Source organism: Dioscorea cayenensis, chromosome 4 (assembly GCF_009730915.1).
Source record: "Dioscorea cayenensis subsp. rotundata cultivar TDr96_F1 chromosome 4, TDr96_F1_v2_PseudoChromosome.rev07_lg8_w22 25.fasta, whole genome shotgun sequence".
In the NCBI taxonomy this organism is placed as follows: domain Eukaryota; kingdom Viridiplantae; phylum Streptophyta; class Magnoliopsida; order Dioscoreales; family Dioscoreaceae; genus Dioscorea; species Dioscorea cayenensis.
The window spans coordinates 5,294,092-5,319,509 of NC_052474.1; the positions used below are offsets into that span (position 1 = coordinate 5,294,092).

Below are 25,418 nucleotides of genomic sequence, written 5' to 3' on the forward strand. Positions count from 1 at the left end.
TTTAAACTCACAACAATCTAAGTTATAAAGAGAAAGATGAAGAAGATATATGAAGAAGAATAAGAAGAGTGTATTGTTTGAAGAATTGAAGAGTTTATATATATATATATATAGAGTAAGAGTTGAGATGATGTTTTCTATTATGAAGAAAGAAGACAAGTAGAGACGATGATTTCAGGATGAATACTGACAGAGTTTTTTTGTTGGAATTTTTGAAGCCAGCGCACCCTCCTCCACACTCTCTTTGTTTGTTTGATTTTCTCTTTTTGTAGCTTCATATGCGCCTTCCTCACTATATATATATATATATATACTTTTGTGTATCTACATTAGGTGCATGTATATATGTATATAAACATATCTATGTATTTGTTATTATATTTTTCTATATATATTAATTTGTGTCTACATTGCATGCATGTACGTATGCCTCAATGGTATGACACCAAAAGTATAAGGGGGAGATCATGGGTTCAAATCCCTCCCCGATAAGTCTTGTTCACGTCTTCGTTCATATCTTTCGTTTCATCCAGGATTCTTATACTATTTTTCATATTAGTATATATCTCTGTACATCCGGGTTCAGAGTCTTGTTTGAGTCTTGTTTAGTATTCATATAAAAAGTGACATTTGTTGCCTATTATTAAAAAAAACCGTATGCCTCAATATATATATATATATATATATATCTTATCCATTGCTAATGCAAAAGCAAACAAAAAGGAGAAGCTAGAAGATTATACAAGTGTTAAAGAATTTGAGAGTAGAAAAAAACCAGTTATCTAAATCCATTGCTTGAAATGCTGAAACTATGAGTTGGTGAATAAGTGTGAGATTGTTGCATGAATGCATGCAAAGACAAATTCATAAACTTCCAACAAAAGCAATGAAAAGACAATAAGAAACAAATGAGAATTTGTAGCTGTTAGTGAAGTGGTTTTGTCCATTGGGATGAAGATTGAAAGGAGATAAGCCTAAGCTACTTCGCCCATTTTTTTTAATCTTTTATTTCAAGTCTTTTGGAAATATATGTAGGACAAGACTTGTGGCGTTCTTTACTATGTTCGCTTTTTAGATTCTTAATAAGTATTATTTAAAATTTGGTGGCAGCTTGACTTAATTTGCACGGTTTTTTAATTTATTTGTGATAAATGACAATTAAACAGAATTTTCTTTTCATTATTGTGTTTTTGCATAATATGCAGAGTTATTTCGAGTCAAAATCAAGTCTGTTTGGTGTTTATACTTCCAAGCTAAGAATTCAAGCTATAGCTTATTTTATTTTATTTTATTTGTTTTATTTGAAATGAATTTGAATGGGAAAAAAATTAGATAAACCTTTAAATGATTTACCAACTATTTTTAAAATAAAATTATTGTTCAATTTTACAAAAAAGTAATACATTATAGGTATTTAAATTAGTTAAATACTAAATTAAGTAAACAAGTATATATACACACACATAGATAGATAGATAGATCAGAGATTTAGAAAATCGGAAGCATATATATGAAATTTGAAAAAAATTTAGGAAAACAGGATGGTTATTTAAGAAATTAAATTTATAGCTAGATTTATTTAAAAAAAAAAACATATAGAACATGCCATAAAAACAAATCATCACATATTACATTGATTTACTGGAGAGAATAAAACATATCCCAGTATATAGATTAACAGGTATTGTACCAAGATACCTAGCTCTTTTTTTGTTCACAGGCAATAAGTGGCCGTCACTTAAAGGTATCAAAGAAACACATAGATATGAAAGTGTGCCAATTATACTAACTTAACGACTTCCTAAAGATTTACTATATAGGGCAACCTATGGCTGTCATATGCACCAAAAATAATATATAAAGAAGTATAACCCAACCATAGTAGTAAATCTCATGCCATACAATTTTGAAAAAGTGAAGAATATACTCCCTCCGTCCCTTTTTTATCTGTCGTGAATAACCGAATCTCACATACCATTAGTTATTTCACATAATTTAATAAAAAATTAGTTATCTTTCTAAAATTACCCATAATTTATATTTTCATATTTCTTTCTCGTATTAAATTTCAAGAATAGAATTAAATAGAGTGTTAAGGTAATTTTAGAAAAAATTAATAAATATTTTATTATGTTTAAAAATGATACATAAAAATGACAGATAAAAAAGAACCGAGGGAATATGTAATACATAGTTTTAGGAATAGGATCCAACTTCCGTGTAGGATTTTGAACCCGTGCTTACCCACACGCAGTCAAAGTGCAATAAGCCATGTTTAGTTAATTGTGTCAGTTGCTCATCAAGCAATTTGAACTGATCCCAATATTTTGTCAATTTTCATGTAGGAAACATGTTTCATTAGAATCAAGCTATGATATTATACCGAACGCTAAACTTGCTTTTAGCCCTCGGATCTCATGCATTTTGGATTATATGCCTAAATATGTACTTTATAAAAGTACGCAAATAATAATTAACTTTTAAACATAAAAGTATGTATACAAATACACCTTTTATACATGTACAAAATTGTGTTAAAAAAATAAAAAAATAATTCTCATGTGCTATCACCAACAATTAATCTTAACTTTCTTATATTAAATAAAAATTATTAAAAAAAATAATATCATTACTTTTTCATCTGTCAAACTAGACAAAATTATACATTTTAGATGTCAGAATTGATGCATGTTTTTCTTTTTTGGGCATAAGAACTGAATTTTTGTGAAAATAATAATTAAAAAGGACTTTGAAATAATTTTCCTTGCAACTAACTGAGAGTTTTGTGCTTTTTAAGGGGCTAATGTGAAAAAAATCCCGCTATATTTAATCTGGAGAGAACTCAACCCTTCCATCTCTTCGAGATCGGGATCTTGTCCTTCGTCGTTCTTCTCATTTGGATTTCTAGGGTTTCCAATCCTCGCTCTTCTCCTGCGATCCCATCTCCGTCTCTCTCGCTGATCGTCGGAGGGATTCGATACTCCAATCGCCGAGAAAATGTACGGATTCGAAGCTATGACCTTCAACATCCATGGCGGGTACCTGGAGGCGATCGTGCGAGGTCACCGCTCCGGCCTGCTGTCGGCCGCGGACTACAACAACCTCTGCCAATGCGAGACGCTCGACGACATCAAGATGCACCTCTCCGCCACCGAGTACGGGCCCTATCTCCAGAACGGTCTGCCCTCCTAATTCCCTCTTCATTTCAATTGGGAACTTTCGTTCATTAATCTTGCTTCTTTCCAATCGTGACCCCAAGTATTTGATTTATGACTAGATCTGTTACTTTTAGACTGAAATGCCCAATTTTGCATGAAATTTGCTAGAAAAGAGCACAAATCTTTGTCAAGTTGCTATTTTGTTCATTGTTATTACTTTTCTTGATGCATATTAATGGATGATTCAATATTTTTGATGGAAACTGTGGTAATGTTGTCAGAGCCCTCTCCTTTGCATACAACAACGATTGTGGAGAAATGTACTCAGAAGCTCGTTGATGAGTACAAGCATATGTTGTGCCAGGCCACCGAGCCCTTGTCTACTTTCTTGGAGTATATAACGTAAAGGCTTAAATTCTATGAATAATTTTATTAATAGATACATTGTGTTAGTTTTCAATTGTGGGATTTACATTAAATGCCACAGGTATGGTCACATGATTGATAATGTGGTGCTTATTGTTACTGGAACATTGCATGAGAGAGATGTGCAAGAACTTTTGGAGAAGTGCCACCCCTTGGGTATGTTTGACAGGTATATACACTTAATATTGATGATATTTTTGTGTTCTGTTTTTTTCAATCGTTCATCAGTTCATGTTCTTTTGCTTTCCTATTACAGTATTGCTACACTTGCTGTTGCTCAGAACATGCGTGAGCTGTATCGTTTGGTTCTTGTTGATACCCCATTAGCTCCGTATTTCTCTGAGTGCATAACTTCCGAGGTACTTGTGGCAATTCAATTTCGTTTTGATATTGCTTTTTTGTTAATGTTTTGTTACTATTGAGTTTCTTGTGAAATAGTAGAGTTCCTGGAATAATTGAACTTGAGAAATGTTTTGGATCCACTTGAGTTTTCCAGCAGTAATGCTTTTCTTGGATTTTTTTTTTAATCTAATTATCATTTTAAGTTTGAGATGGAGCATAATCAACGTGACGATGTGATATTGATTCCTACTGATGGCCCAATGGTCTTGCTACTAGTTGTGTTGATTTTTTAATCTCTTTGATTGTATGGTTCTCTGTCTATAGAAATATGAGATGTAAATTAAGAAATTCTGTTTGATGTTTCAGTGATTTGTCTTTAAAAAAAATCCAGCAATAGTTGCTATCTTTTCCAAATTTCTCTTTGAATATCTGGTTATACTGTCTGGTAGGATTTGGACGACATTAACATTGAAATCATGAGGAACACTCTGTACAAGGCATACCTTGAAGACTTCTACAAATTCTGCCAGGTATATAATGATGGATATTTTTAGTGAATCTTTCTCGAGCTTTGGTATAATTTAATGCTTATTGAATAGAAAATAGGAGGAGCAACTGCTGAAATAATGTCTGACCTCCTAGCCTTTGAAGCTGACAGAAGAGCTGTTAACATTACCATAAACAGGTCAGTTATATAGGGGCACATACCTCTTACATGTATTTTGGGATATTTTTGCATTTTATTTAGAGTTTTACAATTCTTTGGCAATTTTTTTTATTCTGAATTGTTGTATGCTTTCTGCAGATTATTATGTGAATCTCACTTTAATAATTTAAGAAGGCAATCTCAAAAACATGGTTGATTATTGTTTTGTCTTGTTTCTTTCTTACAGTATTGGCACTGAGTTGACTCGGGATGACCGGAGGAAGCTTTATTCTAGTTTTGGTTTACTGTAAGATTTGGTTTTGCTCTTTGTTTGTCCAGATTTATAGAAAATTTAACTTTGTGTTTTTTTTCCTGATGGATGAAAAATCTTTTTTATAGATATCCTTATGGCCACGAGGAACTTGTTGTCTGTGAAGATATTGACCAGGTAATATATTTACAACAGAACTTTTGTAGGATAGTCTATCTGCTCGACTTATATACTCTTTTTCTTTTGCTGCATAGGAATTTCCCCTTCTTTTGTTGTGATGTGACTATGTGTTGGAAAATATGCCCATCGGGATTTCATTAATGTTATTAGTATGCTTCTAGTTCAGCAAGCAGCAACAAGCGTTTACTGTCTAATGGACACTCAGACTTTATCTTGCTGCTGGCTACTAAGAAGGAAGACTTTGTATACTGAGGCTGCTAGAAACTAAGGAACAATGCACTGTTTTTCTGTTTTCTGCATTGACTATCTTGCTTTTATTGATTGCATTCGATATAATTGTTGTTTTTTATCAAATGAATCATGCCCTAGGCCGGGCGCTTCCCCCTTAAGAGATGGGGTGGCGTGGTATTCCACGGGAGAGGTTATAGTCGTGGCACATGATGCAAATCGTGTGATGGGCATATAGTCATCTGCCCTCTTCCTGTTGCTCTGCTGTGCTGAACAGCAGTCAGAGCATCCGGATAGGCTGACATATTGTATATTACTTAGGTTTCCTTTCTTTTATTTAGTTCTCTCCAAATGTTTATATTCTTCTATCCCTTCCAATTGAAAATATTTATGCTCAAAAGTCTTAAGGGGTCGTTTGGTTCGCGGTAATGTAGAAGGATTACCATGTGTTACGTGGTAATCTGAAAATATTACCACGTTTGGCATTGTATTAGTGGTAATCTGTATGGTAATATCACATTACCAACTTATAAATATTACCAAGAAAGTGGTAATCCTATTACCACCAAATTTGGTGTCTATCTTGGATTAATGTGGTAATCTTATAATTTTTTATATTTTAACAAATTGATTACCATGAAAACCAAAGTAATAAAAGTTCCCAACCAAACAAGGTTATATTAAATTACCGCAATATTCCCACCCATATAACATTCTCACTCATATTATTATGGTAATCTCGTTACGTGGTAATATGTCATTAACACGAACCAAACGACCCCTAAATGTTCAGCTTTTATGGCCACCAACTTGACTTACAGGGTGATGTTCTGCAATTTAACCATGTTACGCCTATTATGAATCTCTTATCTCTGCAGTATGTACTCGGCAGTTTCATATGTGTTTATTACTTATTATTACTTCTGTTGGAGATGGCAAACTTTTTATGGTTAACGTGTTTTTAACTTATGTGGAGATTCTTTTCTTGGTGTTTGCTGTAGGTTCGTGGTGTAATGGAGAAATATCCCCCATATCAGGCAATTTTTGCTAAGATATCCTATGGAGAAAGCCAGATGCTGGACAAAGCCTTCTATGAAGAGGAAGTGAAAAGGCTTTGTTTGGCATTTGAACAGCAGGTACTATCATCCATTGACCAATAGATTTAATACAGACACGAAGTTAGATTTAAGATCAGATTTATTCACACCTGCCATTTCTCAGTATAGCGTAATTCTCCAACCATTTCTTCAATCCTTGCTTCTTAAGGCCACCATTTCTACTAATTTTACTATGGCATTATACCATAATCTCTTGCGAACTGTCATGGTTCTAAGAATGAATTTTATTCCTTTTGGACAAATTATAACAACACATCAGCCATAATTACGTGGTTTGGATTGTCAAAGTCCAAATATACCTGGTTCTTATCTGCTTAAATCATTACTGATTTGTTTTGATCTTCTCACTGTTATGCAGTTCCACTATGCTGTTTTCTTTGCATACATGAGACTGAGGGAACAAGAGATCAGGAACCTGATGTGGATCTCAGAATGTGTGGCACAGAACCAGAAGTCCCGAGTTCATGACAGTGTGGTCTTCATCTTCTGAGCTGGAATCAGGAACAGAGAATTAAATTTGGACATCTAGTCCATACATTGTCTGTTTTTCCTTATTTTTTTGGCCATGGTTGAGTTGCAGATTCCATAGCTGTTTTGCTCAATCTAATTTATATACTGTTGCAGATTGAGCAAGCAAATAAAGCGCACCTTGTGATGTATATTTCCAAAGAAGCTACTTAGCGTGACCAGCTATGAATTGGTTTCGTCTCTCATTTGTTGTTGGAGACTAAATGGCATGTATCTTATTATTTATTATCTGAAAGGTGTTGCTTTGGATTTAATATATGAAAATATGGTTCTTATACTTGGAAATGATATTCTCGTCAGTCAAAAAATTAATAACCTCTCTAATATATACATATATGGGTATAAACATATGAGAAAACTTACACAGTAAGGTTAGTACTTGTGGTTTTTTTTTGTTCATATTCTAATGTTTCTCAGACACTTAGCAGCTATAGAAAACAAAAGATGATTTTAATTGTTTTAAAACATTAAACAAATGTTTTTATAATTTTTTAAATACCTCAATACAGTAAACACTTGAAGCGAATGAATTGGAGTCCAAAAATCAAACCGATTCAGTCCTTAAGTTTTATTAGAATCCTTTACACAGGAAAACACCACTAGCATGAAAGTAGCGTAACATGTAGCATGGTGTCCCTTGAAACACTCTGAGCCGTGCCAAGGTTGAGTATCATAATATATTAATACACCATAAACTTCCTCAATTTTCTTACCTCAAATCTTTATTTTTTCCCATAACATCACAGTGAGTGAGAGAGAGAGAGCGAGGGCAGCTTGGATGGTTTAGGTTGGAGGTGGGAGTTCCCAATGCGTTGGCAAAGGTCCAATGTCAAATATGATTTCCCTATGGCAAGACCAAACAAGTTTAATTGCTTCCGGAGTTCCAATGCCTGCACCCCTTGGATCACCAGCTGGTCCAAACCTGTGATCGGTAATTGATAATCAAACACAACATAAATCAATCCATATATATATATATATATTTTTGAATACATATATGTATTAAACTCCTTGATTATAAGTATTTTCTTGCTCACCAGTGGTTTTGCGGAGCGCCAGTTGTTCGCGCTCTAATTCCCGCATATGTTGTTCCATTAACCGATCTCCCAAGAACATCCTGCGTGATATGCCCTTTTTATTTGCAATCATCTTCATGTACCAGTTATCAGAAAATTGAGTTTCTAACGTTCAAAGTCTTATTCCTTTAAAAATATCTGACTAATTTGAGAAGTACAGGTGGATTTCGTCAAAAAATTAACAGATAATATCATGATATGAGGGCAGAAAAAACAAGGTACAAGCATCTAGATTTTCTGTGATTCTAACAATTTGCAACAATGGAAAAGAAAAATGGAATATAATATCCAAATGAGCTAATCTTGCCTGAAGGAACAACGGATCATTTGAAACCAGTGCAGCTGTCAAATGTGCATGCATTCTCTCACAAGCATCCAACACCATCTGAAGTTCATCTTGTTTGTAATCAGTTATAATCTGGAGCCAAAATGACAGTATCAGCAGGTTATAATTAAGAATAATTACATAGCAAGTGTAGCAACATTTTAAGAACAGATTTCTTTATCTGTTTTTTGTCAAGATGATTCCATAGGTGCATCCATTTGCCAACCCAGTTTTCGTGTTCATTAATTTCCAGTATGTAAAGGGAATCCTTTTATTTGTTATCTCATCAAAAAGCAAATAAAGGGAAGATCACCATAGAAGTTCACTGAACAAATAAAAATAGCAATTTTCTGCAGAGTATACCATGTTAACCTAAGTTTATGTGTCAGTGTCATGCAATATGAATGTTATACAGTAACAGAACAGAACAAATGGTTGGAATTTTGTGACTTCAGATTGTTACCTGGAAGGGCCCAAAAATCTCTCTAGTCACAAGCTCAAAGTTATAGTCTTTAAGAATTTCACGTATAGGAATAAAAACAGCTGTTGGTTGCAGAGCACCATAGACTTTGGGAATAGAATGATTCTCCAACGGTTCGCCCCCAAAGAGCAGCTTTGCTCCAGGAATTTCAAGCAACTTCTCAATGTGTTCCCGCATGGTTTCAGTTGTAACCTGCAGTTAGAATCTCAAGGTCTCAATCTAGATAAAATCATAACACTCTATCAAATATAGACACAACAAATGTGCATTATTCTCTCCAAACAATGAAGCATTATTAACAAAGTGCTAGAGAAAAGAAAGGCTGAAGCCAAAAGCTATCATATGAACAGTTATAATTGATGTTACAGCTAGGAAGACTAGAAAAGTAACATCCAATAACTAATGGCTTAAATCGCATACATGTCAGGAAGGGATGTAAACTATTCCTTATGTGGATTGGGACTATGCTATTAAATGCTCGTTAAATGTAATAGATAAGAAATGAACTCGTTAATCAGTTGGAATAAGGGAAAAAATAAAGATTAAATGATTCAATCAAATTGGCTACATAATAAAGCTTTTAGAGAGGGAAGCCTACTCTAGAGTACAATACTAGGGAATTAGATACTATGCTATGCTCAAATGATGCTAGAGAACTGGAAAACATGGTTTTCATGCATTAATTGAAGCACCCTAGATAAAATAAATCACATCTTGCTTCTTAGGATAGTCATACTTGATAAAACCATTCTTCATGGACATTCACACAAACTATGCCCAAAAAATGATCATAGCATGCAAATTCTTAGAGCAGCAATCTGAAGGTAAAAAGAATGGTAAAGAAAAGAAATAACAAGAAAACTGGCTTTAGCAATCTTCTCGAATATATAATACTTGAAATTATACAGGCTAGTTGAAAAGTTAGGGTGGCATATCATTGCAAGCATATAACTTCCAGTTCTATGGTCACAATAGAATTAGTTGACTTACAGTAAGAACAGGGCCAATAGTCAAATCTTCTAGCTTCCTTCTCCCCGCTAGATTTTTCATTTTAGGAATAAGTCCGCTTGAAGCCCAGTTCTGCACACAACATACAAATCTAAGAATCTTTAAAAACTATGCTTCAGTTATGGCTAGTTATATCAAATGCTGAATTTGAAGAAAGATCTAAAACAGTACAATAAGTCTATAAAAAACCACACAGGCCGTCATATTGCTCAACAAGGCATCTGGCAGAATATTGAGGATAAAGCAGAAAGTGTTATCTATAGAAGCAGGTGAAGAAGTTGGACATCATTCGGTGAAACAAGTCACTCATAAATTGGCAGGTTAACCCAAAAAAGGAAGAACACTTTTTTAGCCCTTTGCTTCAGATCTGCTATTTTACTAGGATGCTGAAAACAGGGATTGCATTTTTAATGAAGCAAAAACCCAAAGATGTGCACTTACGACTGTTCATTTGTATTTGTGCATGTTATATGCATGTGTACATAAAAATCCATGTAAAGTTTCACCCTCCGTTTGAATATGGCTCACTCAATTGAATCTGTTAAAGCACTTCCTAGTAAACTTATAGGCAATACCTCGTGCATAAAAAGAATCGACTGTGCAGAGCACTTTTGTCCACTGCAAGCATAAGCATCCTGATCGCATACCCACGCAACATAATCAACCTGCCATTGAAGAAAGATGAGACAAATACTCATTTCTCAGTTCAAATTGCTGAAATATATGAAAACTTGCTAAGGATGAAGTTATCATTTCAGCAGAGACCTCCTGTACATCAGGGCCAAGGATTTTCCAGTCAAAACCTGCATCTTCCAGTTTAACACGTCCCTTCAGATCGGCAGCCAATTTTTCTGCCACACGTGAACTTCCTGTGAAGAGAGTCATTTGTAGGTTTGCCTGTCAATGCAACATCAGAATGCCATATGAATCATACTCAAGAACATATAATGGGAAAACTAATCTTAAAATATTTTCTGATTTATTTTTCTACAAAATGATCTTTATTGAGAAATAGAACAATTAACCACAGTTCTAAAATGTTCAACCTGGCATATGTATACCAACCATGGATTGAAGAACTTCCCTTTGGATATTTGTGCATTAAGGTCATCCTCATGATGACAATGACACAACATAATAAGGGAATCATTACGGAGTTTACCGTCTTTGCAATGCCTAGTCGCTTTGAAGAGTTAAATATAGCACAAGGTGATCCTAGGGTGATACTATGTTTAGAAAGAATAAGCTCTCCTACATTTTCCAGTTGCCTACTTCTTTCAAAAGACTCTCCCCTTTATTAAAAATACCTCATTGTAGTAGTTTGAATTATTGATACTGGAACTTAATCTAAAAAGGTTTCTGTAAACATCTATAACAAATACTGCTGAAAACTACTTAAAAGAAGCACATAGAAATTTCAGAAAGAAAAGGTGCAAAACAAAAGGTTGTGAGGACATTAGAAAACTTTAGGAATACGCTGAAGAAATTTAGACTAGATAAGAGAAAAAAATTCAAAGCAGATAAACAGAATAAACTCATGTTAAAAATTATGCCAACAGAATGACATTGATGGCGTGTGTACATTTACATTTTAAATCATGGAAATTTGCATGTTTAATTTATAATAGATACAGAATGCAATGATATCTAGTCTCAGTTGCCTATCACAGTATATTATGTATTAGAGTACTTCAAAGTTTAAACAACCTTCAAGAGGAACCTGTTCATTGTTATACCATCAGCATTAATGAAGTCAGTGTCTTCCTTTGGCAGCCCACATTCATGGAGCAAACGAAGCATCTGCTCCATCACTATGCTTACCTATATAGCCAACATTAACACAGATTGAGATTAACTAAGAAACAATCATTTGTTGAATTGATTCAAATACATGTGTTTTCAGTGCTGACATACACAAAAAATAAAAAGTTTGAACATGTCACTGTAGAAGAATGCAATGCTGCCATGCTTCCTGGATTAATCACCATTATTAGCAAATATCTCTTGTGCTTGCAAATCACTTTTAAATTCTTAAAATAAAATCCATTTAGTAAGAAGGTATGACATACATGGCCCTCCCCTGCAGTTTAGAGCTATTAAATAGTAATAAACTTTAAAAAAAAAAAAAATCACGAACAATCTTAAATTTGCCAACACATCACAGGACCAGTCATGGCAGGTAAACCAATAAAATGTCAAAAGCATGTGGAACATGATCTAAGCATGCATGTGCAGACCTTGCTATCAACTTTGAGAATTGGTTTATTGCCCATATAAAGCGCACCCATCAACTGCAGCAGAGGAATCTCTAATGGAAAATTGAATGGAGTAACGATAGCAACCTGCATAAATAACAATAAAAATTTCACATACTTTCTGGATCTCACTTGATATCTCTCATTGGTAACACCAAAAGAAAAAAAGGAATATTAAGAAGAAAGATATAAATATTTTCATTGACATTTATTTATAGGAGATTGACAAACCAAATTTATCAGAAAATAAGACTTACAGGACCATATGGCCAACGATAGCCATGGCTTTGTTGCCCAAGATGGTTGCCAGGCACAGCAAAGGACCGTGCAAGGAACCGCACCTGTGATAAGGGGTAAATACATCAAAACAATACAAGTTATACTGCATTTAGGCCATTAAAAAAATCCACTTAATAAAATGAACCATCCAATGTGGACATGTACACTGATCAATACCATAGTTCTTGTGCTTCAAGCACATAAGGGTAGTAAGATCAGGATCTTTTCTTTACCTGATCTCCAGAAAAATTTTCCAAAAATTTTTGAGAAACAGTTACTTCAGCTAATGCTTGATTGTAGCTTTTCGGAGAAACTCTTTGAATAAGTCTTGTGAAGAAATCAGAGACCTGGTAACATGGTTGAGATGAGAGAGATTTCAGGTCACACTGTGACATATGTTGATGGGGAGATTAAGGACAAGATAATAGGTGTGCATGAAAGCCAAGAAAAATTTATTGCTACTCTATGGCTACTTCATTGTTAAGATAAAAAGTGTTACAAGAGAAGGCTACCTCTGGTTGAGCAAGCATGTTGGCAGCTTTTGCGGAAATATCACCATACATAACATATCTACAAAAGATAATTATATAAATTAGCTCAAACTAGATTTTTACCTTTTCAGACAAATCAAAAATAGAATCCAAGGACGGGTAATTGTCCTCTACGTTTTGAGGGGGCATATTTTTTTTTTAAAAAAAAAAGAAGCAAAAAAGGCATCAAAACTCAAGCCTTCAGAGTTGATGAAGTTGGACTGTATACTTCTGAGAAAAGGTGGCGATGAACTAAATGCTCATAGACTTTTACAGAACAAAAATTTTATGCAAGAGAAATAACTGACAAGTGCCACATACCAATTATAATTTTTCTAATTTGTAGTCATAGCCCACAAATCGATTTGAAATTCATAGTGGGACTAACTCTAGCAAGGATTATAATGAAAGCTCCATTTTAGCTTGTGGTTTGAAGTTATTTTTCCTATGAAACAGAGACCTCATATCAGAGTGGAGAAAACAAACCTCTCTGGTGATCTAAGTGGGTTATGGAGGCCGTATTTTGGACATTTGGATAAACTTTCCACAAATGGCTGCAAAAAGCATGGAAATCAATTAGATGTTTACCAGGAAAGGCTTTGTAATTGCATAATCCTAAGGTGATTAACATTTAGTTCAAATCTTGCTTAGGAATGTATTGGTGAAAAAATCGTAACTCATTTCTCTTAAGAAAAAAAAAATCAGGGAAAGCAAGAGACTAATAAGCATGCTAGTTAATACCTCAATGTCTGCCTCATGAACTTCGGCGACCTTAATAAATCGCTCTCCATTTAAGGGATCAATGATCCAGTTCCAACTATTAGACCCTGTCCACTTACCCTGCACTAAACATACTCATTATTGCATGCTCAAGTTCGGCAAGTTTCATCACTAAGCTTTCACTGACCAAGAATTCAACTAAGGCCCATAATAACACTGCCATTTGATCCATTTTCAACATGACATAATACTTAAAAGTAATTTTTCTGATTTTATTTCACTGGTTTAGAAAGGATGATTAACCATTTTCACTTCCACGAACCTCTAGCTCGGGAACCAGCCTCTAAAATACACTCCACACATCAATTGAGCAAGTGTGCAAATAGTGCATGTTAAGTGAGTGAATGCAATCACATGAGTTAAAAAAAAAACCGTAATTTGTTTGCTCACTCATCAATGATACCAGAAAAACTGAAAAAAAGGAGGAATTACCAAACAACAACACACAACAATATCTATCAAGCATCATACCCAAGTTCTGCACTTCAGCAGGGTGAGAACCCGAAATTTCCACAGCTGCTACAGTTGCAAAAGGGGGTGAAGATGAATGTATCCTTCTGGAGAGCATCAAACAAACGGATCACATATACGAGCACGCAAAGAGGATCGCAAACAGTAAAAGGAGTACCTGGAAGCGAGGAAGAGGGAGGAGGAGAGCCAATTCCCGGCGAATCGCGGAGCAATGGAGGTGATTCCTCGGCGAGAGAGAAGGCGAGACATTGGTGGAGATCGAAGAATGAATGGGAATCGGATTCAGTGGAGAGGTGGGATGATGAAAAAGGAATTGAATCGTGTGCCGCCGAGACACTTCGATTTTGGTTTTTTTTTTTTTTTTTTAATAATTATTTTTATTTTAATTTATTTAAATGATAAAATATAATTTTGTTATAATATTAAAAAAAAAGTAAATTTTCATATTTTTTTCTTATATCACTTTGTGTGTGTTTTTTTTTCACATTATTTATTCTTTTTAATTATTTTTTTAATAAAAATGATAAATGAGGCTCTATAAAGAGATTGTTATAAAGACGTGTATAATGATGCACTAGTTATAAATGGTTTAACAACCCTTTTAATATTTATCATATGGACCGGACATGTAATATATATCCAAAATAATATATTATGGATTATAACCCATAGTTATAAATTTTCTATGTTTTGCAATATATTCAACATTATTTCTATAGTATTACATAGTGTTGCTACCCTATTGATGACGAAAGGATTTGACCAATCGTCTCTCCTACTCATGTTGTGTTAGGTAGAGTTCAACCATTATAATTGTGAATAATTATATATTTTATGTTGTTTAAATCATATTTATTAAAAATAAAAATATTAAAATCTCTTTGTAAAACATGCAAATATATATAGAAGGATCATCATATTGCCTTCTATACATTGGTTAATCATGAGCGGTATACATTGGTTAATCATGAGCGGAAGGGCTTAAAGTTATCCTTTCATATATGTGAGTTAAATTAATTATAATTAAGAATGAGATTAAAATAAATGAAGTGTAGTACTAAAACTCTTGAGCTCTCTTGGGTTCCATCCTTGAGGTTGAGCTTTTATGTTGTTTAGTATTTGTGGTGCTTGTTTTACATGTATTCTCTACAACTAGTGGACTTTATTTGCTATTTTTCTCTGACAATATTTGTATCTCGTTATATTTTTTTTTATTTGTTGTGTGCTCCCTAATTTTTTTTTAATATATATCCATTTTATCATAAACAATAATAATAACAATAATAAATGAAGTGTTTATCATTAAAATATTTTTCGTGAATTATTTTAATAGAAAAATATCTTATATGTACTAAGCCAATCATGTAAATTTCTTGTAGATTTGAATCTAAACTTTCTAATTAACCGAGCGGGTTCACTGATATATATATATATATATATAATTAAAAACTAATTAGTGTTTTAAAGAAAGGACAAAAACTAAGGAAAATAAAATTTTAAAAGCAATGTAAAATGAAAGAAATTATAAAGCTTTTGCGTAGTATTTACTCTGAGAATTCTATTTTCTTTGAATGTTTCCATGATTATGTCACAAACCCAACAACATTAGAAATTTTATTTTCCTTGAATGCATAAAGTGTATGTATGAGCATCATAAGATATATATAAAACAAGAAAATTCTAAAGTTTTTTAAATAAATAAGTTATATTAAGCTCACAAGAACTTTGAACATGAACTTGTTCATAAGTAATGTGATTATGTGATATAAATAAACAATGAGAATCAATCTCACTAAATTAGAAGAACTCTATAAAGAAGAAAAGTTTGTAAATAGGTTGTGATTTAACAAGAGTTAAGACTTAGGAGTTCATATTATGACTGATGGAGGTTTTCACACACACACACACACAACCTTAATTTGTTAAGTGAGAAGAACTTCAATCCCAAAATGAATGTTTTTGTTGTCCTAATATAAAAACATTAATCTGTTGGAAAGATCAAAGCAAGATCAGATATAATAGAACATCAACTATTTTTTGCAAAGGTATTAATTTGAATATATGCTCCAAACTTTTCCATTTTATTGAATTAAGTCATGACTGTAATTGCCTCTTTAGCTCCGCAAGCGGATCATTTTTTCAAATGTCTCCTTTTCTAGAATGAAGAAATAAACAAAGAAGAACAGTAAAATAGACATTTGCCAAGCATTGAACGGCACTCAGATAGCTCTCTTCTATATTTCATCTACTTTCATTGTGTATATATATTCCTAAAAGTTAACAAATTAATTTGACTAACAATGGATATTCAATGTTTTATCTCATTTTGAATTTGAGATTAATATTGTATATTAGAAGAGGTGCTTATGACTTCTATATATATATATGTATAAAATATATATTATCTCCTACTGAAATTTCTGCAGTTATAGGTTCACCTAATCTTTTTTAAAAACTTTAACAGCTAGCATTGATGACATTATAAGCTTAAGATGGTCAACTTAAGAGAAATCATTAGCTTGAGTAATTAGACTTGAATTTTTAGCAATGAGAGTTGGCAAAGAACATGTTTCAAAGTTTCAGCAAATTAAGAAAGTAGAGAAGAAAAATTAAAGGCCAAGTTCTGACTTGAGTTTTTAAACAACAATGTAGAGTTTTCATTCATGTAGGAAATGAGATCACCTTGGATCATGTATCACAAACAATGGAGGTCAACTATGACCAAGACAAGGGAATCTAACAATTAGAAGAAACACAAGAAGGGAAGGTTCAAAAGAAGGCCGAAGAATAAGGCTTGAAGAGCTCAATAGAGTTGAATTAGCCTTTATTTTCTTCTTTTCCTTGTAAGTCAAACATGTGAGGCTCTGGTACTTCATAAGAAGAAGAGTGCAAGCATTAAAGAACGAAAAATGGAGGTTGGTGATGATCAATTGATGCTGAAAATATCTTTAGATGTTAAAGAAGACAAACCTGCCAATGCTCGAGATCAAGATATTGTAAAGGTATATATATTATCTTCTTCTTCTTCTTCTTCTTAATTCGTCGTCATTAATTATTATTTATATATATATATATATATATCTTTGGAAAAATATTATGTATTTGTTCACTTATATAGATTGATCAAGAGATGACAGAAGAGAATGAAAAATTTAAGATGCTCATGCATTTCATGGACGCTAAGAAACCGATCGAAAAAGGCGAGGAAGAAACTGAGCTTCTGTCACTTAGTCTTGGGCTGTTTTCAAATAAAGTACTAGAGAAGAAGGAAGAGAAGATCATTGCAAGCATTAAGAGAAAACAAGAAGATCACCAAATCAAGGATGCATTGAGTCCTGGTATAGACATGAAGTTTTTAAGTGAACATCAAGAAGATCATAAGATCAAGAGCTTGAGAAATGGAGATCATGAGGTTCTACAACAAGCTCATGATAAAAGATTTAGAGTTTCAGTTAGAGCCAGATGCGATGGACCAACCGTATGTGTATATATATATATATTAAGTTTCGATTCAATCTAAAAGCTTAAGCTGATAGAATAAGATCAAACATTTGATCTCAGATGAACGATGGATGTCAATGGAGGAAATATGGACAAAAGACGGCGAAAGGAAATCCCTGCCCTAGAGCATATTACCGATGCTCAGTTGCGCAAAACTGTCCGGTCAAAAAACAGGTGAACAAGACTAAGACATGTGTATTCATATCCATATTTAGTTAATTAACTGATGTGAAATTATTCTAAACAGGTGCAGAGATGCATGGAAGACATGTCTATATTGATCACAACATATGAAGGCAACCATAACCATCCACTTCCATTCTCCGCAGCCACCATGGCTTCAACCACCTCCGCGGCAGCCTCCATGCTCATGTCTGGCTCGTCGGACTCTCAACCGCAAACCAGTACTACTGTCTCTGCCGGCCTTCATACAACAACATCAAATACTACTCTATTAAGCAAAGAAAATTTGATCACAGATTCGATAGCGCATGCGATAACAACCGATCCATGCTTCCGGTCAGCATTAGCAACTGCCATTGCATCTTATATTGGAGTTCATGGAGCTCAAAGTAGATGGGAGAGTTCTTCAGCTGGACATGGAAGGGATCAGGAAAGGCATGGTGCTGGTTCAGTGATTAGTTCTGGTAATAACCTGGAGAACTTGACGTTTTCCCAATCATTGATGGGGTTTTCTGGAGCTAAGAGTGCATCTTCATCTCCAGTTGAGGATAGGGGGCAGTACATTAATGGGATGAAATGAGACTTTGAGTTTGTTCTTCATTAATTGGTACTGAACGAATTAAGGAATTAAGTAACACGCATGAGATTACATGTCGACCTTTTCTTTTTTCTTTTTTACAAAGTGGATTCTGTTAATTTATTTTCGGTAAAATATATAAATTGCTAATTAAAATTTGTCTTGATTATTTTTTCATAAACTTGATTATTTTTTGTTAAATTTTTTCTATTACCTGTAAGCATACATATGCTTGGCGCAATTTTAGTTTCTTATGTATATATATATATATATATAATTATATATACATAAAATTTTTCAAACACGCTTTAGAAATAAGATTAAAAATGTTATTTTCTATTTTTATTGATGACTGTTGGATGAATTTTGATAAAAATATCAAATTTATTAATTTGGTCTTCTAACTCAAATTGGTGTCAAATAACTAAAACTCCAAAATTGTTATTATTATTTTAATTTTATTTCTCAAGTTTTGTGGATTGAAATCACTCTATTTGGAATTTTAAAAATTAAAATAATTTATTTTTTAATCAAGAAATTAATAACTATAAATATAACATTCTCACAGGTTATATTTCATTCTCCTTCTAACCTAAAAATTTACCTCGAGAATTTGGGATTTTTTTCAAGAGCACACTAAACATTCCTTCTCTTCCAAATTCGCTTGAGCAGGTTTGGTCCACTTGGATTTCTTCCCTTGGTGTGCGCTTGCGCATTTTCTGGGACCTCCTTTTCAGAGCAATTTTTTGAAACATCTGGTTGGAAAGGAACAATCGTATTTTTAATCTTACCTTTACTTCTACTGCATCTATTCTTATTAAAATTTCTCATGTGTTAATTAATTGGTGCTCTGTAGCTAAAGATTCGACACAGCAAGTTTCCAACGAGTCCATTATGACTGTCAAGAGCTCCCTCGACTTCCTGAGCGCCAGATCTGCGGACCTCGCCAGCAATTCACCGCCTTCTCAACCCCATGAGTGATCCCTCTGGACCCGGCTGAGCTGACCTCTACTGCGTCTTGGTGGACTTTGTCTCCCCAGCTCCTGGTTGTGGATCTTTGTTTGGGTTCTTTTCTGTTGTTGCTTTTTTCTCATTGTATTGTTCTGTTACACCGCTGGTGTTGCATCCTCCTCTTTTCTCTTTCCTCTGTTTTTTTCTTTTATTTGTTTGTCTTAGTCGCCTGTTGTTGTTTTCGGCTTTTTCTTTTTTTTGAATAAATCAGTGGTTTATCCACTTTTATATATATATATAAAAAAAAAGGTTAGAATCCCTCCTAGCTCAAGAGGTCCTAATTTCTCTAAGGATTTATGAAAAAAACCAAAAATACCCGTTTGCTTATTAAAATTTATAAAAATATATCTCTCAATTAAATAAAAAAAACACAATATGTATATTTTTTTTTTTAGAAAATACGAATTTATAAAATTATCAATCAACCATTTAGATATTTTACCAAAAAAAAAAAACATAACAATATTTGACGTGGTGAACATGCATGCAAAGTTGGCCAGATTAAAGACACATGTCCCACAAACAAAAAATTAACAAGCACTTTACCAAATCACTCTCATCCATCTCCTTCAAACCTTCAATGGAGAAGAACTGCACCTAATCTCTAATCCAATCCAAGAAACTAGAAATGGCACAAGAGACACAAGCAAAAATCCCATCCTGTGATTCATACTTTGAGGCAATCCAATCCAGGAAAAAACTGCCATTCCCTCTCCAACAAGTTCTCACCTCTGCCTTCTCTCAAATCCCAGTCTCTTCATTCCCAGATGTTCCTTCTGGCAAAGGTCACAAGAATTATTACTCACCATTCATGCTTGTTCATCTTCATCTTTTGATCTTTATTATGACATATATATATATATATATATAGATATATTTCTGAATTGATTTGATGTGCAGTGGTGGAAATTGAGGAAGATACAAGCATTATTGATGCAGTGAGGGTGCTGTCAGAGAACAAGATAATGGCAGCCCCAGTGAGGAATTCAGGAGCAAGAGATGATTTGGATTGGAAACAGAGGTATCTGGGGATTATTGATTACTCTGCAGTGATTCTTTGGGTGATGGAAAATGCAGAGCTTGCTGCTATGGCATTGTCTGCAGGCACTGCAACTGCTGCTGGGGTGGGATTGGGTGCAGTTGGTGCAATGGGAGCTGTGGCTCTTGGAGCTACTGGTCCTGCTGCTGTGGCTGGGCTCACTGCTGCTGCCGTCACTGCTGCCATGGCCGGAGGATTTGCTGCAGAGAAAGGCATGGGAAGGGATGCTCCCTCTGCTGTTGATCATTTGGGAGAGGATTTTTATAAGATTCTTCAGAATGAGGAGCCTTTCAAGTCCACCACTGTGAGCAAATTCTGAGTTTTTTTTGTCTTGATTAATGTTCTCTGTTTCTTGGGTTTTTTGTGCGGTATAATTTGTTTCAATAATTCAGTGTGTTGAATATGATAACTGGATTATTGATTGTGAGAAAATTGGCATTTCTAGAGCTTCTGCTTTGCTTAGTTTTTCTGAATTACTGTTTATGATGAATGTTTACGACTGTCAAGTCAAAAACTGAGTATACTTTTGCCAAACTTCTTTGATGCTTGGTTCTTTCTGAATTTTTCTGCAGATTGGATTCTTTCTAATCCCTAGATTATCGCTTTATTTTAATGTTTAGGGATGAAGATTGCCCTATGTTCATTGGTAATGTGTTAATTTTTTGTCTGCCAAATTCATCAATGTGAGCATAACTGAGTGATTTTTATAATCTGTATTGATGAATGATGATCACTTGATCATTGTTTATTTATATTAGGATAATTATTCTAATGAATGAATGCTGATAAATATGTGTGTGTGTGTTTAATTTTTGAAAAAGTGGATAAACCACATATCATTCAAGAAAAACAGAACAACCACTAGGTGTGAAAAAAATACAAATAAACAAGAAAACAACACAATAAGAGCAAAGGAAAGGTGACGGCAGAAGAACATTCCCGCCATCTAGAAAGGAAGAAATAATCCTATTTCTCCCAAAGCTCCGGGTCTATCCCATTGATCGGTCGACCACCGGGGATATCGACATGGGGTTCTATCATCACCAAACTGCTTTGAACTCTAGTGATAGAGTCTAATAGCTTTCTTTTCCTTGCTTTTGGAACTGCCACAACAGTCCAATGAAATGAAAGATTCTTCATAAACTCAATGCACCATGCACCAGTCTTTCCCAGTACCTCCATCAACTTGTGGACCAATACCAGTCGCTTGGGCAACCACCAAATTTTCATTCTCCCAAATCTCATATTCAACATTGTAAGCATCTTCCGAAATAGAGGATGACCAAAATGTAAAAATTCTTGAAAATTTTTAGGAATTAATGGCGAAACCCCATGGAAAGGAACCCAATCAAAGCCATGAGGAGGGGGTTTCAGCAAATCACCAAAATCTTCCTTTGAACGCTCAGCTTCAACAATTGGGTCTAAGTTTGGATTCACATGAGATTTGGGTTGATGTGTTTCTATCACAATCAAATGGGCTATCTGGTTACCCTCACCAAGAGTAGCCCAATACGGCCCATCATGTATCTTAGTTGTTTTAATATCCAGAAGGTCCATATCAACATTTGCACGTGAGTCAATTAAACCCAAATTCCTCATATCATCTTGGAATGAGGAACGTTGGACACGTAGTGGATTCATAGACTCATGCGTTGGTTTCATCTTCACCAAATTGCTCTGACATGATGCAGCCTCACCCAATGGGAATATGACACCGTTGTGCACATTCATCGAGGACTGTCCTATGGCCTGGTCAACAACAGCTAGTGGCTTCACCAAGATCGAGACAACCAATGTTAGTCCATCGGTTCTTAGTGATTGACCAATGGTTCGTAGCACCACCGTGAGACGAATTGGATCCATGGTTTGACGATCATCCGACGACAACATACGGGAGGCAGAAGCCTTGAAAGCAGTCGCCTCAGGAGCTAAGCACGTCGGACAGGTCTCAACCACCACCGTAGTGACCTCAGGAGTTGAGGTCGTCAGACAGACAGATGGGAGGCCAACACACCTCTGTTTCCCAGACCTATGCACCACGCATCGAGACTCAGCTGTCATTGCCCAATAGGTACGTGCATCCTTGTGACCATCAGGCCATCCGAATGATACACTGGGTAGACCCATGTCAACGTTACAGGAGAAGATCTCCACCGTAGCCGGAGCATCAACGAAAAGCCCACCCGAAATTCTAGAAGGATACCTATCCCAAACATTGCCTCCTTCATCTCCAACGCCAACACTAACCACGCTGGACACCACCACCGGCAGCTCACCCAATGGGATATCCAGGCCCCCGTGGGAGCAAGGCTCAACCACCGCATGAGGCTCACTAAAAACTAATCCCAGCCCACCGTGAGAGCGAGGCTCCACCATGACTGATATCTCACCCGAAGACCATCCTTTGCCTCCATTTTCTTCAGCACCTTGGTGAAGGACTGTCTTACGTTCCACTCTATCTCCAGTAGCATGCCTCGCCGAAGAGTCTTGATGACTTCGATCACGATAGCGAGAGCCTAGCTCCACCGCCTCCGGCACCTGATGCTTCCTTTTATCCTCCCGCGAGACTTCAAGCATGAACCGGTGAGCCATCGGAAGATGAGGGTTCGACATATTCAAAAGGGAAACACCTGCACCCGGTGCTAGTGACTTCCCCTCGTCCCCAGATATCAAGTCAAATAACGTCGACAACACACCCTTATCTTCCTCCTCATCATCAAAGAGCCAAAGATACTCCCCATCATCCTCATCATGAGGGGGAGAGTAACACACTGGCAAATAGACTGATCGGCCATCGGAAGCGAATGTGAGGCGAACATCCCCGTTCATCTCTCTCGATCTCACTGTGTTTAATCTTCTCTGTTGCATGGATTTACTCTTTTTGCAAAATTGGGTGGTTTTAGAATCTCAATTTTTTTTTTTTTAATTCAGGAAATATGAATGTTTGTGCTTGTATATATGCATACATGTGGACCAATGCTTTTGAAATGGATAGAGTAGTTCTAATTCATTTAGTTGTCATTGATTGATTCATTCTTTAGGTGAAATCTATCATTGAATCCTACCGTTGGTCACCTTTCCTCCCTGTTTCGCCAGATACATCGATGCTCACTGTACTGCTATTGCTTTCAAAATATAGATTGAGAAATGTTCCAGTAATTGAGATAGGAAGACCCGGTATTCGAAATTTTATAACTCAATCAGCTGTTGTTCAAGGCCTCCAACAGTGCAAAGGTCGCGATTGGTTCGACACAATTTCTTCTCGGTCACTCTCAGATCTCGGCCTTCCTTTCATGCCATGTAATGAGGTTAGTGTCACGGCCACTTCAAAATTTTCGTATTCATGATGAATTATATCTTTCATACTCATTTTAGTTCTATTAACCCAAAAAATCAATAATTTTAGTCCTTGAGTTCACGACAAAAGTGATAAATTATAGCTGCAATTTCATACACTGAGCTAAGTTCATTGCCTGCTATTCAAACTCATTGAGAAATACGAAAATCTGCGGGGTTTGCCAGGTTATTACTGTAAAAAGCAATGAATTGATATTGGAAGCTTTCAAGAGAATGAAAGATAACCGAATCGGTGGCCTCCCAGTTACAAAGGAATCGAGCAGGAATATCGTCGGCAATGTGAGCATACGAGACATCAGACACTTACTACTCAAGCCAGAACTTTTCTCCAACTTCAGGTACTCTGAGTCTTTATTAATAAGAAAACATCATAATATATCTAACACAAAAACAAATTACATATATATGTTCTCAGTCAGTTAACAGCTATGGATTTCCTGAAGAGGACAATTGATCTGGCAAGGCCAATGGTGACATGCAAATCCGATGATCGGCTCGGAATTGTGATTGATCGGCTAGCGTCGGCATCGGCTCACCGAGTTTATGTAGTTGATGGTGATGATTCTGAACTTGTTGGTGTAGTGACACTAAGAGATGTGATATCATGCTTTGTGTATGAACCTCCTGGCCATTTTGATGCATATTTTGTGCTTGCCATTAAGGATATGTTGAGCCAGTGAACTGTGCCAAATGCCAATCTTTTTCATTGTTTCCTTGGCTTCTGTTTTTCCTTTTTTAGTGAAAGAATAAGTTTGGGCCAATTTGTTTTTGTTTTTGGGCTGATGATTTTATTTTATTAGTTTGTTATATCTCATCATTCATCAAATAAGAAAAAGTTTACATGAATTTACGCTCAAGATTCAGTTACTGACCATATTGATAATTAATTCATTGAAAATATTTTGTAAAGTGCTTGTTAACACTTGAGTAATGTGATTGTTTATGACACAATGGTGCAAGATGAGGGCAACGGTTCGATTTTTTTTTTTTTTTAAGTGGATAAACCACTTCAATTAAAATAAAGCATCAAACTACTACAACCCTCCGTGGAGAGACACAAATAAACTAACAACAACAACATACCACAAGAAGTGGTAAAACAGGGGAACAACCCAAACTGAACACATACAGCAAACAAACAACTGACCAGTGGTATCACAAAGCCGCCCACAAACCCCAGAAAACTCCCTGAAACTAGCTCATGCGCTGCTCCTGAGACCCATCAGAAGGCAAAACACCTCCTGTCTTCTCAACACGTGGACCTAAAAAATCAAGGCTCCGCGCGAATAGTGTGATGGAATCCTCCAATTTGACTCTAGAGCCCTCTCCAGCTGAAGATAATCAAGACAAAAGCAAATGAGCAATTTTAATGATGAGAGCATGTGCAGATAAGCAATACGCATTAAAAATGCAATCATTCCTAGACAGCCAAATATTCTATACAATCGCTTTCACCACTAAGCCCCCCATGATCCTACAAGCAGGTCGGACAAGCAATCTCCAATTACCCCAAACTGAGGTCATCGACAATGGTAGATCCGGCAACTTAAGAAGATGGACAAAATAGCTCCACACCTGTCTAGCAAAAGAACACTGCAAGAACAGGTGGTCCACCGACTCTACCTCCGCGTGACAATGCACACAGGTA

General features: G+C 35.3%; 4 protein-coding genes across 5 annotated transcripts; 3 read left to right on the forward strand and 1 right to left on the reverse strand.

Moving 5' to 3' along the window:
• The first annotated feature begins 2,842 nt into the window (after positions 1-2,842).
• Positions 2,843-7,151, forward strand: LOC120259368 (V-type proton ATPase subunit d2). Its single transcript, XM_039266956.1, has 10 exons — positions 2,843-3,178; positions 3,440-3,560; positions 3,646-3,753; positions 3,841-3,943; positions 4,376-4,456; positions 4,526-4,611; positions 4,820-4,879; positions 4,972-5,020; positions 6,253-6,387; positions 6,728-7,151. Exons 1-10 carry the CDS (start codon positions 2,998-3,000, stop codon positions 6,857-6,859), a joined length of 1,056 nt encoding a protein of 351 aa, XP_039122890.1. The 5' UTR covers positions 2,843-2,997; the 3' UTR covers positions 6,860-7,151.
• A 276-nt stretch (positions 7,152-7,427) lies between these two features.
• On the reverse strand, positions 7,428-14,426 carry LOC120259174 (probable aldehyde dehydrogenase). 2 transcript variants are annotated; one of them, XM_039266728.1, is made up of 16 exons: positions 14,260-14,426; positions 14,103-14,185; positions 13,593-13,696; positions 13,338-13,405; positions 12,834-12,891; positions 12,555-12,668; positions 12,300-12,383; positions 12,025-12,129; positions 11,495-11,608; positions 10,553-10,684; positions 10,363-10,452; positions 9,770-9,859; positions 8,762-8,971; positions 8,281-8,391; positions 7,935-8,014; positions 7,428-7,819 (listed from the first exon to the last, which is right to left on the reverse strand). In XM_039266728.1, exons 1-16 carry the CDS (start codon positions 14,349-14,351, stop codon positions 7,681-7,683), a joined length of 1,674 nt encoding a protein of 557 aa, XP_039122662.1. In that variant the 5' UTR covers positions 14,352-14,426; the 3' UTR covers positions 7,428-7,680. The 2 variants fall into 2 exon arrangements, with proteins under 2 accessions (XP_039122662.1, XP_039122661.1); XM_039266727.1 differs by having other exon boundaries at positions 14,103-14,188.
• A 3,022-nt stretch (positions 14,427-17,448) lies between these two features.
• On the forward strand, positions 17,449-18,366 carry LOC120258595 (WRKY transcription factor 72B-like). The gene is made up of 3 exons (XM_039266055.1): positions 17,449-17,580; positions 17,664-17,777; positions 17,851-18,366. Exons 1-3 carry the CDS (start codon positions 17,449-17,451, stop codon positions 18,364-18,366), a joined length of 762 nt encoding a protein of 253 aa, XP_039121989.1.
• Positions 18,367-19,876: 1,510 nt separating this feature from the next.
• Positions 19,877-24,562, forward strand: LOC120258512 (SNF1-related protein kinase regulatory subunit gamma-1-like). The gene is made up of 5 exons (XM_039265953.1): positions 19,877-20,159; positions 20,275-20,717; positions 23,455-23,721; positions 23,936-24,108; positions 24,186-24,562. The coding sequence occupies exons 1-5, from the start codon at positions 20,003-20,005 to the stop codon at positions 24,448-24,450; spliced, it is 1,305 nt and encodes a 434-aa protein (XP_039121887.1). The 5' UTR covers positions 19,877-20,002; the 3' UTR covers positions 24,451-24,562.
• The last annotated feature ends 856 nt before the right edge of the window (positions 24,563-25,418 follow it).

Excerpts from the sequence above, each read along its gene's own strand:
- LOC120258512 (XM_039265953.1), top strand. The coding sequence starts at position 20,003 with ATGGCACAAGAGACACAAGCAAAAATCCCATCCTGTGATTCATACTTT. Across the intron at positions 20,718-23,454 it reads AGCCTTTCAAGTCCACCACT|GTGAAATCTATCATTGAATC; the intron begins GTGAGCAAATTC and ends TTCATTCTTTAG. Across the intron at positions 23,722-23,935 it reads CTTTCATGCCATGTAATGAG|GTTATTACTGTAAAAAGCAA; the intron begins GTTAGTGTCACG and ends GGGGTTTGCCAG.
- LOC120259174 (XM_039266727.1), bottom strand. The coding sequence starts at position 14,351 with ATGTCTCGCCTTCTCTCTCGCCGAGGAATCACCTCCATTGCTCCGCGA. Across the intron at positions 13,697-14,102 it reads TGCTGAAGTGCAGAACTTGG|TGCAGGGTAAGTGGACAGGG; the intron begins GTATGATGCTTG and ends GAGTATGTTTAG. Across the intron at positions 12,892-13,337 it reads CCACTTAGATCACCAGAGAG|ATATGTTATGTATGGTGATA; the intron begins GTTTGTTTTCTC and ends TATCTTTTGTAG.
- LOC120258595 (XM_039266055.1), top strand. The coding sequence starts at position 17,449 with ATGAAGTTTTTAAGTGAACATCAAGAAGATCATAAGATCAAGAGCTTG. Across the intron at positions 17,581-17,663 it reads CCAGATGCGATGGACCAACC|ATGAACGATGGATGTCAATG; the intron begins GTATGTGTATAT and ends ATTTGATCTCAG. Across the intron at positions 17,778-17,850 it reads ACTGTCCGGTCAAAAAACAG|GTGCAGAGATGCATGGAAGA; the intron begins GTGAACAAGACT and ends TATTCTAAACAG.
- LOC120259368 (XM_039266956.1), top strand. The coding sequence starts at position 2,998 with ATGTACGGATTCGAAGCTATGACCTTCAACATCCATGGCGGGTACCTG. Across the intron at positions 3,754-3,840 it reads CCCTTGGGTATGTTTGACAG|TATTGCTACACTTGCTGTTG; the intron begins GTATATACACTT and ends TTCCTATTACAG. Across the intron at positions 6,388-6,727 it reads GTTTGGCATTTGAACAGCAG|TTCCACTATGCTGTTTTCTT; the intron begins GTACTATCATCC and ends ACTGTTATGCAG.